Source organism: Colossoma macropomum, unplaced genomic scaffold (assembly GCF_904425465.1).
Source record: "Colossoma macropomum unplaced genomic scaffold, Colossoma_macropomum, whole genome shotgun sequence".
Classification (NCBI taxonomy): Eukaryota; Metazoa; Chordata; class Actinopteri; order Characiformes; family Serrasalmidae; genus Colossoma; species Colossoma macropomum.
Genome location: NW_023494795.1, coordinates 12105337 through 12122398, shown reverse-complemented (window position 1 = coordinate 12122398; position 17062 = coordinate 12105337). Strand labels below are relative to the sequence as shown.

Here is a 17062-nt window from a genome sequence, read left to right as displayed (position 1 = left end):
TACCTAAATCATCACACGCTTGCCTCAAACCACACTGAACTGGCCATAAAACTGGAAAAAATTCAGGCTTTTGGCAATGCAACATACCTTTGTCCATTTATAAAGATAACAATACGTCCAAGTGTCAGAAACAACATAAGAAAGTCTTTTTATGATTACATAACAAATCGTCATGGTTTGAGGCAAGATTGAGGTGATTTAGGCATGCTCATAATTAATGAGGTATAACTGATGAGGACTGCAGCTTGTGACTTGGAATTTTTGACCTCAGAACATCCCCTCTACTGGGAGTTACTCGGAAAGTTGGTCAGTTTAGTGTGGAGGGATGTGGTCAACCCCTCATTGAACATATGACATCATATTAACATAACATTAAGAGTAAAAAGCACCACTTTGGCCTTCTGTCTTCAGAAACACTAGCGGAGCAGTCCATGAGGGGGCTTCTCCTTGGAAGAATGAAGGTTCTTCATTAATGTGTGTCCATTTATAAGCTTATGTTGAGAGTGAAAAGACAAGCTTTCTTGGCGTCCAGATTTTTAGCTTGAACATCCTAGCATAAAGACGTATTGCTGAGCTCTAACGTCCCACTTTCAGGTTATGCCTAAAACAGTATATCACTGCTGTTGGAAGAAAACCTCATATCCCCAAAATGGCAACTTTACAGGAGAAGGAAATAGACTACTTTACTTTTAATGTAAGCCAATGGAACCAGACTTTTCCAAGTCATTTTGGGCCGTTTCTTTTGGTCCATTCTTCATGAAATTTACACACAAAACAAAACTGAAATACGATAAAAATGAAGATAAGAGGTTTTCTTCTGACAGCAGCAATAAGCCTCCCCTACTTCTTAGCTACATTAGCCATTAAGCTTCAAAACACAAAACTATAGAAGCAAACTTCAGACTCAAACATGTCTTGGCTGACTACATGTAGGGTAAGGGGTGAAATGAGTTTGAGTAGTTTGAGTTTGTTGGAACTCTGAAATATATGGTCTTATTCTTTGCTGAACCGTGTGTGTGTGTATGTATGTGTGCAGGTGTAAAGGAGCGTCACACTATGGCCTGTCGGCTGAGAGGAAGCGTCGCTCTCAGGAAGGAGACTGTACTGACAGCACATCAGAGCTGGCCGTGGCCACATTGTCCGGCGATGGCTCGGGCTCCAGCGCTGTGGCCCTGCTGTCTGACGAGCCTGGCCTGGTCAATCCTGCATACGAGCCCAGCATGGAGGACACCAGCCAATCAGGCAGCACCACCAGCCTGGCAGCACGCTGCAATTCCAAGAAGAGTGAGTGTGAGTGAGCGCACCAACCGTGTGTGTTCGTGTGTGTTTGTTTATTCATGTCTGTAAATACACTACCTAGCAAATGATCAGGGACATCTTTAAAACTTTTTAAAACAATTTACTGCCTCCTCATATTCTTAGACTCTCTTATAACTATAGAACTTCACAAAAGCTATAAACTCTCTTAGCTTTCATTTTGAACTATTTTTATTGGTCCAGTCACCATGTCACCTTGACAGTATGATGTCATTAAGATGATATTTTATCTATATCGTGATACATTTTGTTATCATGATAAAGAGTATACTTCCCTAAGCATATTGTGGTTATCATCCATGCCTAAAGAACACTAGCCAACTGCACATGACATTAACAATAGCATAATTAGTTCAATGCAGTGTGAATACTGAATAAAAATCATTGTACTTATAGATTTTAATGGCTGTTTTTAAATGCAGCACTACTAATGCATTGTGTCTGTTTCTCAAAATATTCTGATACATATCATGTATAGTGAAAATGTCGTAAAAAATTGTGATATGATATCTTTGCTATATCACTCACCCCTGGTGTAAAATTATGCTTTTTGTTCGAGTTGTGATGATATGTTTTAAGACTAAAATAAGTCTTTAGACGAAGTCCTGAACTGAAAGGGTTAAAGACAGGTTTATTAGATATATTTTGAGGGAAAATGATGTAATGCCTGTAAACATGTGTGACACTATTTGGTAATAGAGGACTGCCTTGAGATATTTTGCCATCACCCTTACATTAGAAACGCTTGTTGTGATGTCAAGACTAAAAACGTTCAGCTGTTTAACTAGTTTGTGTTGTAGACCATATAGTTGCTGAATAACAAACCTTAGATCTCAAACTTTAGAATGTAATAAGCCTGGGATTATAACCCAGGGAGGATAACCCACCTTTGTGCCAAAAGATTTTCAATCTATGCTTTAAACAGTAGCAGAAAAGTGGAAAAGGAGACAGTGAAACTGCTCTTTATTACTAAGAGTGGAACTTGAATGTGAAGCTGAGTGTAAGCGTCAGTAAATAGCTGCTCCATGTAAAAAAAAAAATCATTGAAAAATAACAGCAAGAAAAACCACATTGGAAAAGAATGTAAGGTGTCCCCAAACTTTTGACAGGTGGTGTATGTGCACGTGCTTGTGCGTTGTGTGTTTATGCATTGGTGTAAACTGATATAGTGAAGCATGTTGATGCAGACTCTTCAAGCAGCCCACAAACACACACACACACACACACACACACACACACACACATACTGTCTCCCGCTCTGTCCTGGTTTTCTCGTCCGTTTGTGCAAAGTCATCCTTTGTGACCCACATATATCATTTTCTGCTAAAATCAAACTCCCCTCCATCCCACCCACTGGCCCACGAGGAACCTCCTTCACCAGCGTCCACAAGAAGATTTATCACATCTACAGTAAGACCTTCTGTCAGAGAGCGAGAAGAGATACAAAAGACAGAGAGGAACAGATGGAGAGAACAGAGAGAGAGAGATGAAGAGCGATGCACCCAGACCAGATGGAGGTTATAGACACTGAGCAAATGACAGAGAGAGAGAGAGAGAGAGAGAGAGAGAGAGGCAGATTGGCTTCATGAAAACTTCATTAGGCCTGCGTCTCCTCCTGCTGAACTGTAGGTTAGACCCACAGTGTTACGCTCTCTGACGTCCTCCCTGCAACAACCTGCTGGCCAGTGGGGACAGGAAATGGCGCTGCAGCAGCACTTTAAGCTTTGTTAGGCAAGGCTGTGTGGCACTGCGGTGGTGTGAGCTGTAAAGCCTTGGCCTGGACTATGCTTTTAAAAGGAGTGCTACTGTCAGAGTTCTACACATCAGCGAGAGAGAGAGAGAGAGAGAGAGAGAGGTGAAGGGTAAAAAAGGGATACAGCGACACTAGGAACCTAAAGTGCCTGTCAAAAGTTTAGGAATGAAGTGTTCCAAGTCATTTTTACCAGTGCTTTTCAGTTGTTTCAGAAAAGTGAGATTTAGTTAACATAAGACAATTATTTACTAATATTTTGGATGTATTGTGCAGCACTTGGCACGTTTTCATGAATCTGTCTTCCTTGCTATAAAGAGTACATTTTGTCTAAATAATAATGAGACATATTTTCCCCAAACTACTGTTAAAACCACATATTGAGAGTGTTTTGGCTGGTTTAAAGGCAGCTGAACGGTATGAGTACTGATGAGTGCTGACATCACAACAAAGGAAGAGTATGTGTGGGGCATGGCACTGTTCCCAATGTAGTACTTTTGGAGGTTTTGCAAATAAATAAATAAACAAATAACAAGGTCTGTACAGCTTTCTATTTAATATGTTAAGTTATAACAGACAAAGAAAACATGGTCATTTCTTAAAAAAACATTATGAAAAGCTAGGTTGCTCCAAACCTTGAATGGGCAATGTAGAACTGACCTCCATTTCTCTGAAACTGTCCACACAAGCTTAAATAAATGCACAACAACAAACAGAAACACGCATACTCAGTGGTGACCTTTTCTGTGGTCATCCAAGTTTTAATACTTCCATTTCTTTTGAGAAAAGTACTAATCCTAATTTTAATTATTTAACACCTGCAATTTTATTATTCAATATCTAATAAACAGAAAATTGAGTAGTATTGCCTAACCATGAGATGGAAAGGACTGGCAGCATCAGTATGGCTTGATAGCTGTAATGGTACTGCAGTAGGGTCAGCAGAGCTGAGTCCAGGCAGTCTGCACAGTAATAGAGCAGTGGGAGGCCTTGTTTGATGCAGTGGTGTGTCCTGGCTTATGATTGGCTGTTACTGGGTGGGCATGTTCATCTCTAGGCAGCTAACTGGCTGTCCTGGGTAAGATCTGGACAAGCCCAGGCATGTTCAGACACTATTCCTTTCTCTCACTGCCCTGTCTCTCTATCTCTGTCCCATACAGTCCGCAACTTTGACCGCTCATCAGTACGGAGCCGCTCATTCCGGCGTTTAAACCGAGCATTCAGCGTCCTCAGACGCACCAAAAGCGGCACAGCCGTGGCCAGTGATGGCACAGAGGAGAGGGACAACCTCAGAAATGCCAACATACCACAAGAGGGTGAGTTTGTGTGTGTGTGTGCGTGTATTTTTCAGAAAAATGTTCAAAGACAATCAGATCTACAGTGTCAGGACTTTGAAAAGTGCTTTTGTACAAAAGCGACATGTTTCGCTGATGTCTGTGGGTCTTTTTGGATACAGAGGTTAAGGTGAGGTCTAGGATTATGGTTAGACTTAGACCCTTATACATTTGTGCGCCAAAATTTGGGCACTCCTGGTCACTTCACAGGTCAACACATTCTCTACAGACAACACACTTCTGCGTATTTTAATGCTCAGTTACTGTTGATTTGCTGAAATTTGATTTGCTGAAAAAAACATAAAAATAGAAAATGTGCATGGAAATTTGTAGAATTATATATATATATATACATTATATTTTGCACGTCTGGACCATGTCTTCAACATATGGCTGTAGTATGAGAAGAGACTGTATGACTAAAGGGAAGAGGGAAGAGAATTCTGAGAACTTGGGCTGAAGTTGGACACCCCCCTTTTTTGATGAAAAGAGGTAGGACTCACAGACAGAGCTGAGGAACAGGGAGGAGAAGGTTGGGTGGTGGGGTGTGAAAGCTTCATCACAGGAAATGGAGATCAGAATTGCATTGGATGTTAGATTGAGAGGAGGAGGGGATTTAGGCATGATTCTCCTCCCGAACTTCTGTTACTCCATAACTTTTTATAGGAAATATCATACAGTTTCTTTAAGCTGTGTACCGTGTGTGTGTGTGTGTGTGTGTGTGTGTGTGTCAGTGAGTGTGTCAGTGGGTGACAGCCTGGGTACAGCGTAGCTACAGCATATGTTCCTTTAATAATGCAGATGGGACTGGCATAAGGCTCAGCCTGATCAGAGAGAGAGAGAGAGAGAGAGATAGAGGGTGGGTAACCTCAGAAGCAACTGAAAGCCTAGCTGCAGAAGAGGCCACATATAGGCGATAGTCTAGTCTACATAGAAGGTATACTGTGACTTTTTGTAGGCAAAACTAGCCTGACTAATACACAGCAACACAACTAATATACTTATTAGATATAGACAATCATGTGTCTGGAAACCCCTGGTAAGATTACATATTTTCTTGATCTTCTAAGTGAAAATAAGATGACAAATATATGTAGGGCATTTTTCTGCAGATTTTATAGGAATTTCGATTTATTTGCTACGTTTAACATATTGGAAAAAAAACACTATAACTTTCAATGTTACAAATAATCAGTAATTGTGCGTTAAAGCGTTGAGAAGGGTGTCCTCTGTAGAGGATGTGTTCACTGATTTTATCAACAAAACATATCATTTGGCCTGGGCTGTCCAAACTTTTACATATGACTGTAAATACCTGAAGGGTAGGTCATTGTAATGTTTGTAAAAAGTAAAAAAACAAAAAAACTCACTTCAAGGTTGGGTTTGTTTTTAGTTGATTAGCCAGCTTAATGAGGAGTGAATACACATTTTATTTCAATGGCTGATCAGAATTGGATTTCTATGACGGCATTTTAGGGCCACTGAAACTCATATTATGACTTTATTCTCAAAATGTCATACCGTACGACTTTTTATCTTGAAATATTATGACTTTATACTTGAAATATCATACTGTATGACTTTTTATCTCTAACCATTATGACTTTATTCTCAAAATATTATGATTTTATTCTTGAAATATCATACTGTATGACTTTTTATCTTGAAATATTACAACTTTATTCTCAAAGTCTACTATTTTTTTTTCAACAGTGGCCCTAAAACACCGTCGTAGGTTTTACTGTTGATTCAGGACTTTCTTTACTGCACATACAGCAGCCAATTTTACATAAACAACAGTAAGAAAATGCACTTGTGCATCATGGTACATGGTACTAGTAGCTTCCTAGTAGTTATACATAGTAGGTGCTTGGATATAAGCACACAGGGAATTTCCAGGCATCCTGGTCAGAAACAGTAAGAGGGTCAGGGCATAGACAGACGGGGTTAACACAGGCATCCATAAACACAGGCTAAGGCTAAAAGGTAAGGTCTATAAACACACTAGGTTGAAAGCACACACCACACCACAATCACCAGGAGATGAGGAAATACTATGAACATCAGGAAACAAGAAACAGTAAGAATAACAGAGCAATCCAAGCCTCTGCAGATCAAGCTAATACAACTTATACAGAAATATATCACAACCATGATATCACAACCATACACAGGCATAGACTATATCATGGATGGAAAAGGATGCAGAAGAAAGTGAGAGGAATTGAGGGGAGTGGAGAGACGGTGTGTGTGTGTGTATGTGTGTGTATGTGTGTGTTTCCTAGTCTTACTGCTGACTACCCCTGGCTGGCTTCCTCTGCCCACTGACCCCCCAGAGGCTTTGTCTCTCTTTGCTGACCATAGAAAGAGCCCATCATCTTCAGACTGAATAAAACAAGGGGAATGAAATGGAAAGAGCAAGACAAAGTGGGTCTGGGGACAGAATAAGTGCTTGAAATATAGACAGATGAGAAGGTATAGGACGCGCGTGTGTGTGTTACATAAAAGCCCCTGGTCACTGAAGTAATGAGCTCTGCTTTTTCTCGCCCTGCAAGCGATCAGAGGCGATGAAGAGAAAATATTGACTTTAGGACAGAGAAACTGCAGCGTGAGGAAATCAAGAGAAAGAGAGAGAGAGAGAGAGAGAGAGAGAGAGAGAGAGAGAGAGAGAGAGAGAATATAACCCAAACCAGAGAGATGTCTGCAAACACAAACACTGCAGGCCATAGACTGACTAACAAGTGTTTGTCAGAAGGTCATTACTTCTATGGAGTTATACGAAGAGCAATGTGGCCCATTCATATTTAATCTGCGCCATTAAATAAATGTCTGTTCAGAGTTAATCCATGCTGTTAAGTGAATGTCTACTCATATTTAAACCATGCTATTGGCTTAGTGTCTATTAGTGCTGTAAAAGTATAAATGTAAACACAGTATAATGGTTGTTACCATTACTGTGACAAGTTAGCTGTATTGCTGCTAATGCAGCGATTTGCTTTTATCACATTCCCACACTGTTTGTATTCCTATCTTTGTGGAATATTTCCACTGACTTCTGTATCACTGTATTACTATTCCAACCCTGCCCTTAACTCAATAAGCAATAGGGAAATATTATGACTTTTGCAATAAGAGTTGGTATTTATTAATTAGTTGCTTAGTTTGTTGCTTTATCGACAAGCAAGCAAACAAAAACTGAATATCTATCCTTATGGGTATCAGAAAAACGTCCGCAACATGTATTTTCACTCATTCTCGGACGATTTGACCCCCGCAGTGTGATGAATACGTGTCTACAAACATTCACACACATTTACACACAAAAACTATGTGTATACATAGTTACATACCATTGTTATGGCTAATAACATAACAATCGTGCCGCAAAGGGCAGAGGTTGAGATTTGAGTCACTGTTTTGAGCTGATCTCTGTAACAAATGGAGGCCTAAGGCACTTGGATGAAAATGAACAGTCTGTTTATCAGGACATTTTTAATCATACTGGTCAGAGACACTAACAGGGTCAGGCAGACAGGCATCCATAAATGCAAGCTGGCTAGCTTGAAAGCACAGACCACAGTTTTCCAGAACACCTGGAGAGAAAGGAAAAGCTATGAACACCAGGAAACAGTACGAAATACAGCCAACACATACAAGACTTCAGAAAGACATGCTCACACAACTGGAAGTAGTTATACAGAAACTGGAATGACATTACAACCAGACACAGGTGCACAGAGTGAGTGAGGGGGTGGGACCAAATAGTTCTAGAACAGAGACAGGCCAGAACCTGAAGGTTCTAGGACAGGGATATAGGGCATAGCAAGGTTCCAGAACAGGGACAGGGCAGAGCCAGAGGGCTCAAGAAGAGGCCCAGGATAGAGTCATAAAGTTCTAAAACCTTATCTAGAACTGGGATAAGATGGCATTGCAAGGTTCTAGAACAGGAACAGGGCAGAGCCAAAAGGCTGAAGAAGAGGGCCAGAACAGATTCATTAAGTTCTAAAACCTGATCTAGAACTGGGATAAGTTGACATAGCAAGGTTCTAGAACAAGGACAGAGCAGAGCCAGAAGGCTCAAGAAGAGGGCCAGAACAGAGTCATAACATTTTAAAACCTTATCTAGAGCAGGGATAAGGTGGCATAGCAAGTTTCTAGAACAGGGACAGGGCAGAGCCAGAAGGCTCAGGAAGAGGGCCAGAACAGAGTCATACGGTTCTAAAACCTGATCTAGAACTAGGAAAAGGTGCCATAGCAAGGTTCTAGAACAGGGACAGGGCAGAAGCCAGAAGGCTCAAGAAGAGGGCCAGAACATAGACATAAAATTCTAAAAGATCTAGAGCAGGGATAAAATTGGCATAGCAAGGTTCTAGACCAAGGACAAGGCAGAGCCAGAAGGCTCAAGAAGAGGGCCAGAACAGAGTCACCAGGTTCTAAAACCTGATCTAGAACTGGGATAAGGTGCCATAGCAAGGTTTTAGAACAGGGAGAGGGCAGGGCCAGAAGGCTCAAGAAGAGGGCCAGAACAGAGTCATACGGTTCTAAAACCTGATCTAGACCAGGGATAAGGTGGCATAGCAAGGTTCTAGAACAGAGACAGGCCAATGCCCTGAGAAGAAGAGGGCCAGGACAGAGTCATAAAGTTCTAGATTAATCAAGATGGAGCCAGAAGGTTCTAAATCAAGAATAAATCAGAGCCAGAAGGTTTTAGAACAGGGCCAGATCAGAGTCAGAAGGTTCAGGTAAGGCCAGGAATGAACCAGAAGGCTCTGGAATAGTGTTAGGTGGTTTTAGAGAAGAGCCAGTGCAGCAGTGGAAGAAAGAGGTTCAGGACTCAGGACTGCACCAGAAGGTTCTAAAACAGGGTTAAAGCAGAGCTAGAAAGTTCTAGAACAGGGCCAGGGCAGCCCCAGGGTATGATCCATGGCAACGTGGTATACATGTAGACTGAGCTTGACTCATATATGTAGTAATACAACTTTGCCATTTGTATGATAAACACTCTGTACACTGAAGTTACATAGAAAGGATGCTTTCATAAGTCCATAATGACTTCACTCCGTTAATGAAGTTATGAAGCAGCGGGTAATGAAGCTCTCTCATTTGAGTTTGTCTGTTCTGCTGGTTTAAATCAAAAGCCTGGTGAGACGAACGAGAAACAGCTTCATTTCCTCTGTGACTATAAGTACACAGACTGCTTGACTGCGCTGCCTGCCAAGTTCGGTTTCACTGTGCATCTGTTCGAAACTAATTCTGCAGTTTCAACATTCATCCCTCTGTCTCTCCACTGTTATCTTTTCTTTCATCCATTCTTCCTCTGATTCCTCGACAGCTCTCTCAGCTCCTTGTGTTCCTGTCCCAGCCTTTCTGTGTTTCCCGCATGTGTTTCTTTGGTGAGATGCCACTGTGTTTTTTTGTAAGCAGAAACTCTGAATGCTTTCTCTTTTTTCTCTTTGTGTCTGCAGTGTTTGCTCTGCCTCAGCGCCACCATCTCATCCCAGACGGCGAGGTCACCACCGTTAAGATCACGCGGGCTGACCCCTGTGAGCCGCTGGCCATCAGCATTGTCGGGGGCAGTGAGACACCCCTCGTACGTATCCTCATTCAGGACATTTACAGAGAGGGGGTCATCGCCCGGGATGGAAGACTGCTGCCCGGAGACATGATCCTCAAGGTGTGTGTGTGTGAGTGTGTGTGTGTGCATGAGAGAGAGAGAGAGAGAGAGAGAGAGAGAGAGAGAGAGATGAAGGGAGGTCTAAAATTACATCACTATACAGTAGGTGTGAATACTAGCTTGGAATGCATATGGCGTCATGTGTTTTGCCATCTGTTTGGCAGAGTGGTGGGAGGTTGGTGTGCGAGAAAAGCTCCTGATTTGTATTTACGTCTTTTCCTCAGTTCATCACTGATCTATTTTGTGCATCGTGCAAAGTCTGTATTCTAATAACACCACAAAAAGTCCTTCACAGTCCTTCCACACGGAGCTGTAGTGAAGACCACCTTTGTCAATCCCAACACCATGAGTAGTCAAGACTGTGCCTAAAATGGGGACCAATTTAAGACCAAGTCTAAATGGGTGGGAGTCCAGGTCAAGACCAAAGCTCCCAAAATGTAGTCCTCGACTTCCACTACAAATGACTGAAAAACGCTTTTCTACTAATTTATTATGGTTTGAAAGTTTCATGGCACTTAATGCTCCCTAAATGAATCTATCCAGTGCCTGCTCTGAATATATATAACAAGTGGCATTAAAATTACATCAAGATATCTTCAGATTTTTTTAGACAAAGATGAAAGTCAAACTAAAGCCTTTAAACTAGCAAAATGAACGGTTCCAAACAATTATGCCCCTCATCTGACATAAAGAACCCTTATTGTCAGGGACACTGGAGGATCATAAACAGATGGTTTTATCAACCGTTATATCTCCCACTCGAACACTTCAGTGTTAAATCTCACCATGTGGCTGTGGCCATGACACAATTGGTTTCCCTGCCACATAAGACCAACAGTCTTATTGGTCACCATTCAACTCATTTGCATAAAGTTCATCAAAGCGAGAGAGCAGAGAGAGGATGCAAGCCAGTGGTCTGATGTGTGAATTATATGTGTATATTGTCTCTCGTCTCATTATAACACAGTATGACATGTTCTTTTAGATGTAAATTAGAAAAATAAAATAATTATTTAAAAAACCGAATTAAACATGCTAATAATTTTGCTCGATATCATTGGTCACATCACAGATAAGCTGCATAAAATTTCAGCAACTTCTACATAAAACACTTTACCACGTCCCTGCTTACTGTTCTAGTTAACTGTGTGGAGCAGCTCATCCTGTTTTCAGTGATTGGTGGTATAGAGACAATATAGTTCCCACAAAACATGTGAAATGGTTCACCTCTGCTTATTACTTTACTGCCAAGTGTTCAGTGCCATCCAGTCAGATCAGAAAACATGTTTTCCAAATTACTGAAAACCCCAGACGCCCTCTCTAACATCACTAAGACATTTAACACGGATTAGCAATATGAAACTGCACTGTTATCTAGCTAGCTAGGTGTTGACATAGATATGCATACCTAGATGCCGCGTTGTCTGCTGTTCTCTATCTGAGGCGGTACGTCTTCGCGTCCGCCATGTTGGAGCGGTCAAGATCCGCTTGTGAACAAATTCACTTGTATTGGGAGATGATGAGTTTTTAGGATCACACAAACATGAGCGTGGATCACTGCGTTCCCTCCGTTATATAATCCTATCCCACTTTCTGAGTATACTATTCTTGAAATAGTATAATTTTGGACAGTATCTTTCTTAAACTGCTGCTCTGTAATGGTACTGAATGCAGTCCAGCAGTGATGTTGACCAGCCCAAAATGGCGGCGCAATTGATGTGCGTGGCTGGACCCAACTCGGCATCTAGATATGTATATCTATGGGTGCAAATGTGTGCATTTGAGTATATTTAGCAACAGTCAGTTAGCAAAACAGAAGGCTAAACATCATAAGCAAGGCTGTTGAATTCAGGTGTGAGTGAGAATGTGTAACTGTTAAGAGGCGAACTCAGCATGGTTCATCACACACTGAAGTTTCTTGAAGCCTTCTATTTATGTTTCTATCAAATTACAGAACCAAAGCTCAGCTCTGTTTACTGTTGAGACCAGACTTGAGTGCCATGACACTATATTCACATGACAGGATTGAAGTAGCACAAATCAGATTTTTCCAGAGTTTCCAGAGCACAAAAATCAGCTATTTTTTTATAGAGAGATTTGAGCCACTTTCTTATGTGCTTCTAGATTGGATACATATCCAGCATGTGGCCATCATGACTGTGGTCATCATGCAGTGTCAGCAGCAGCTAACATGATGAATAAATATGTGCATGTGGATTCTTTCAGGGCAGCTGTATGTGAAGGATATGACATATAGAGGTCACATACAGAGCAGAGATCTGGATCTAAGCAAAAATAACAATACGGAGCTTTGAAATAGCTTAAGTTTGCCAAGTTTCTGCATTGTCAGAAAAAATGTACAGTCTATGTAAATTTTAGTCTCCTGTTGTAAAAGCAATGTAAATACACCCTTGAAGGCACACCATAGTGCTTATAGTCCAACTGTGTGCCTTAATTGAGTTTTAAAGCTACGCTCCATTCACTTCCCCAGGGGAAAAGCGCATATTTGTACCTTTTCATAACTTAACTTCTTTGAGTAGAACAAAAACATGAAACGCCTGGAGTCAAGACAGGGTGTATGGAGTCAGTGTAACTTAAAAAAGGTAATTGCAAAGGAACATGGCACAATTATGTTCTCTAAGTAAAGATACTGAGGACATACCCTCGAGAGTACAACTCTGGTGATAGCCTTTGTTCCCTGAAAGGTGCAGTTTTTTTGTAGGTTTATAGGTTGTACAGTTGAAGTGTACTTCCGATGTAACAGCCGGTACTTTTCCATCTCTTCCCTCTGTTTCCCATGATGAGGTTTTCATATCCCAGCACCACCTCATCTCCTTCCTGTTCCTCAGTCCTCTCTTGGTCCTACCTGTGTTCATCAAAAGAGGGGAACTTGCGCCTTCATATTTAGAGCAGAAGCTTCACCAGAAGTTCTCAAACTTCTCTCCTACAGTCATACTGTCTCTTCTTATTCTACAACCACATGATCAGTCTTCTGAAGTAAATGTACTCACTATCCATCTCTGTCTCTCCTTTTGTCTTCCCTTCTCCCTCCTTATATCACTTCATCCTTTTCTCTCTCTCTCTCTCTCTCTCTCTCCTTACATCCCTTTGTCTGCTCCTGTCAATGGCTAGGTTGTGGTCACTTGTCATCTTAGCATCTCTCTCTCTCTCTCTATCTCCCCCAGGTGAACGGTATTGACATAACCAACGTCCAGCACTGCTACGCCCTGGCCGCTCTAAAGCAGCCCTGCACTTTGCTGAGGCTAACTGTTCTCCGTGAGCAGCGCCACCGCTACCGTTCTCACCACCACCACCATGTCCCCGGGCCGGGCGAGCTGTACCCGGGCCATGGCCCCACAGTCCGAGACGACAGCCTGCACGTGGTGTTGGTGAAAGGGGCGCCCGACGAGCAGCTGGGCATCAAGCTGGTGCGGCGGCCCGAAGAACACGGCGTCTTCATCTTCCACCTGCTAGAGGGTGGCCTGGCTGCCCGCGATGGACGCCTGCACGTGGACGACCGCGTGCTAGCCATTAATGGCCATGATCTGAGATATGGAGCCCCTGAGCATGCCGCACTGCTAATACAGGTGAGTGAGAGAAGTCAAAGGTCATTATTAGGGAATGATGGAATGAGGGCAGCTTTAGAGCTCTAGGAATCTGACAGGTGATCCAGGCACTACAGCGAGTCTTACAAATACCATAGATGTGATACGAGATGGCATTCAGCCTGAAAGCACCCGATAAATAAAAAGAAGCAAGTGTCATTGAAAATGGTCACCCTACCCAAATAATATCTGGTTTAGTGGTCAGAAGCTCACCAATGGTGAGCGTAGTACAGGGTGGCTGACAAAGTATACATGACAACATATGAGTTACAGCATGGAATTATACTATATAGTGGACCTATAGTGAAAATGAAACCTATAGCAAGGTAGGAGTTTATAATAAAGTGCATATATATATATATATATATATATATATATATATATATATATATATATATATGAAAAAGGAAAAAACATACTTTACGTTTAATGTAAGTCAATGGAACCAGACATTTTTGGGCTGTTTCTTTTGGTCCATTTATTATGAAGTTTACATACAAAGGAAAGAGAAACAGGCATTTTCAAATTATGTCAAAAACTGAAAAACGACAAAAATGGAGAAACAAGGTTTGGTTCCTACAGCATATATGTATGTATGTGTGTGTGTGTGTGTGTGTGTGTGTGTGTGTGTGTGTGTGTATGTGCACTTTATGTGCTTTATCTGAAAGGCCAGCAGTGGGACCAGTAAAGAATTGTGTCTAGCAGATTGGTGGCTGTCCATAAGGACTAACATTCTGTTTACTGATTGTTTAGTGGCTGAAAACATTCAAAAAGATCTTATCTTTGTTTTTCTCTGAATGGTTTCCTTTCAATTTTAGACAGTGTTTTTCTGAAATTGCTGTTTTTCCTCTAAAATATGCTGGGCTTCGTTTATTTTGCTGATTGTTGTCCATTAGTACAATAAGCTCGGGGTTAGATGTGGTTCAGTGTGCCAGATAATGCTGATATGATTGCAGTTCCTGAGGGTGTGGTGTGATGTGTGTATTAGAGAGAGTGGTGGGTCTGGGGTCATTATATTTCTGGGAATGTTTTGGGTCTGTGTGTGTGTCACTGTGGGGGGTCTGGTCGCAGAGCTGATATTCAGCCTGTTGCTTCCTGTCTGGCCCAGATTAATCTCTGAGGAGCCAAGATGGCCGCTTGCAGCAGGCAGTTTCTGTCAGAGATTAACCACTGGCGGGAAACTGATTAAATTAGTCCAATTAAGGCGATAACGAGCGAGGCCCATTCATTTAAGAGTCAGCACGCTCTCCGTGTAGCTCCAGAGGGTTGCGTGTGTGGGTGTTTTTAAAGTTTTTGGAGTCCTGCCCAGTGATCTCCCCAATGTTAGTCATCACCAGTTCCCACCCTCTGTCTGATTGTTCCCGTGGCACACCACCAACCAGTCATGGAGGAAAGCATGTTCTTCACTTGGAAGAGAACTCTGAATACCCAACTCTGAGTTTTTGAGCTAGAGATGCCTTTGACTGACCAGCATGGTGTAGATCAACTACTAGGGCTCTCAATGATATAACCTCATTATTTCAAAGGGAATCTTACTCAGCCCTGTAAATGTTAACTACACAGAAAGTATATAGTATTTACTATTTAATTAGTTTTCATAAAGCTGAAAACATGGAATTTTGAAATCACTAAAATGACTAAAATTTAAAAATTATATACTAATGTAGACAACATGTTGTCCAGCACTAAATAAGTAGTTTGAAAAAACTGGCTTGGTAAACTAAATCAAACTTTCCATCATTAATACGCATAGAAGAAAGTTCGTCTGTACACAATGTGCTAATTACACATTCTGTTTCCATCCCACAAATCACTAATAAGTAATATTTACTTACATACATTCATTTACAGTAACTAAACTCCCATATCCCTAATAAATTCACTGTCATTACACACGTGTATACACACACATAGACACACACTCAGGAAGAAAGAAGAGTTTGAGCTGAGGGGCACAGCCAGTTACTGCAGCATCTGTTAACTGTGCTTCTTTTCCTCCCTCTGAGGGTAATGAGACATTCTCACACACACACAGACACACTCACTCTCTCTGGACTAAAAGGCTGTTTTGTAGTTTACATATTTGAAAGAATAAAGCTCCTGGGGGTGCTGTCCTCTGCATCCTCTCCTGGGAGCTTTCCAACACATTCACGCAACAGTGAGCCAAAGCTAATTCACTGTTTCCCTGTGTCAGGCTAACATTAACCCAACATTTCCCTGCGTATGGCTAAGGCTGCACCCCAAACTGCTTACAACTGTACTATATATATCTATTAATGAATGGAATTTTAATGATGGTACACCAGTTTTGATACTAGTATACTAGCATCTGGTTTTGAACACAGCTTGGTTCCCTGTGTTAAGCTAACATTATCCCAGTATTTCCTTTTGTGAGGCTAACATTAGCCCAATACCCTGAATGCATGCTGGTCTTTGCTGTTTTCCAGAAGGGGTTTCCTTGCGTTAGGTTAACATAAGCGCAGTGTTTCCTGTCTTTGGCTAACATTAACTCCAGCATTAGGCTGACATTAGCCCAATGATTCCCTATGTTAGGGTAACAAACCCAGTGTTTGCCAGCATTAAGCTAACGTTAGCTCATATTTCATTGGTTTAGAGCAACCTAGAACGCAACATCATCATTCAGCTACATGCTGAGCCAGCCCACTTTCTCTTTTCCTCACTGTCAGTTATGAGGCCATTAATCTTCCCCAGTGTGTCCCACTTCTCTTTCTGGAGCTTTTAAAAGCAGCTGCTGACTCTGAATATTGATATTGTTTATACATGGTAGAAATGCAGGAGAAAGTTTGCGGCTGTGTGGTTTTCTGAATGTTCTGTGTAGTTGCGGTGTAGAAGAGTGTGCTGAGGTCTCTAATAATGTGTGTTGTGTAGGCGAGCGTGGAGAGGGTCCACTTCATTGTGTCTCGGCAGACGCAAGTGCCCCCTCCAGACATCCTGCAGGAGGCACCGTGGAACATGGAGGGACCCCCACCCTACTCACCTGTGGACATTGAGCACACACTACTGGTAAGACACACACACACACATACACACACACACACACACACACGTACAAACACACATGCACACACCTTATTCACCTTCATGTACACAACCCTTGAGAGCCTTAAGGCTGAAGCTTTAGCATTAGCTAGAAAGCAGTTCCTAAGTTAGCCTGGTTAGTCATAGTACACACTTTAAAATGATGGTTCTTCAGTTCTTTAGTAAATTAGTTTTACATAGTACCATGAACACTTAAAGAACTCTGCATGATTAAAGGGCTGTTCAGATTGATGGAGGATGTGTTCTATATGGTTTTTACATCAATCTGTAGAACCCTTTAACAATGCAAATAACCCTTTAATCATGCGGTGGGTTCTTTGAA

The 17062-nt window shown here is 41.7% G+C and overlaps 1 protein-coding gene across 5 annotated transcripts in view; it reads left to right on the top strand.

Annotated features, from left to right (window-relative positions):
* The window catches only part of lnx1 (ligand of numb-protein X 1), a 79093-nt gene that overhangs the window by 47300 nt on the left and 14731 nt on the right, over positions 1–17062 (top strand). For 3 of the 5 annotated variants that reach the window (XM_036581479.1, XM_036581478.1, XM_036581481.1), the window contains 5 exons: positions 1037–1290; positions 4228–4383; positions 9867–10075; positions 13261–13662; positions 16570–16704. In XM_036581479.1, the coding sequence (XP_036437372.1) occupies positions 1037–1290; positions 4228–4383; positions 9867–10075; positions 13261–13662; positions 16570–16704 (1156 nt within the window). The remainder of the gene's footprint in view (positions 1–1036; positions 1291–4227; positions 4384–9866; positions 10076–13260; positions 13663–16569; positions 16705–17062) is intronic. The other 2 variants (XM_036581480.1, XM_036581482.1) reach the window with 1 other exon arrangement.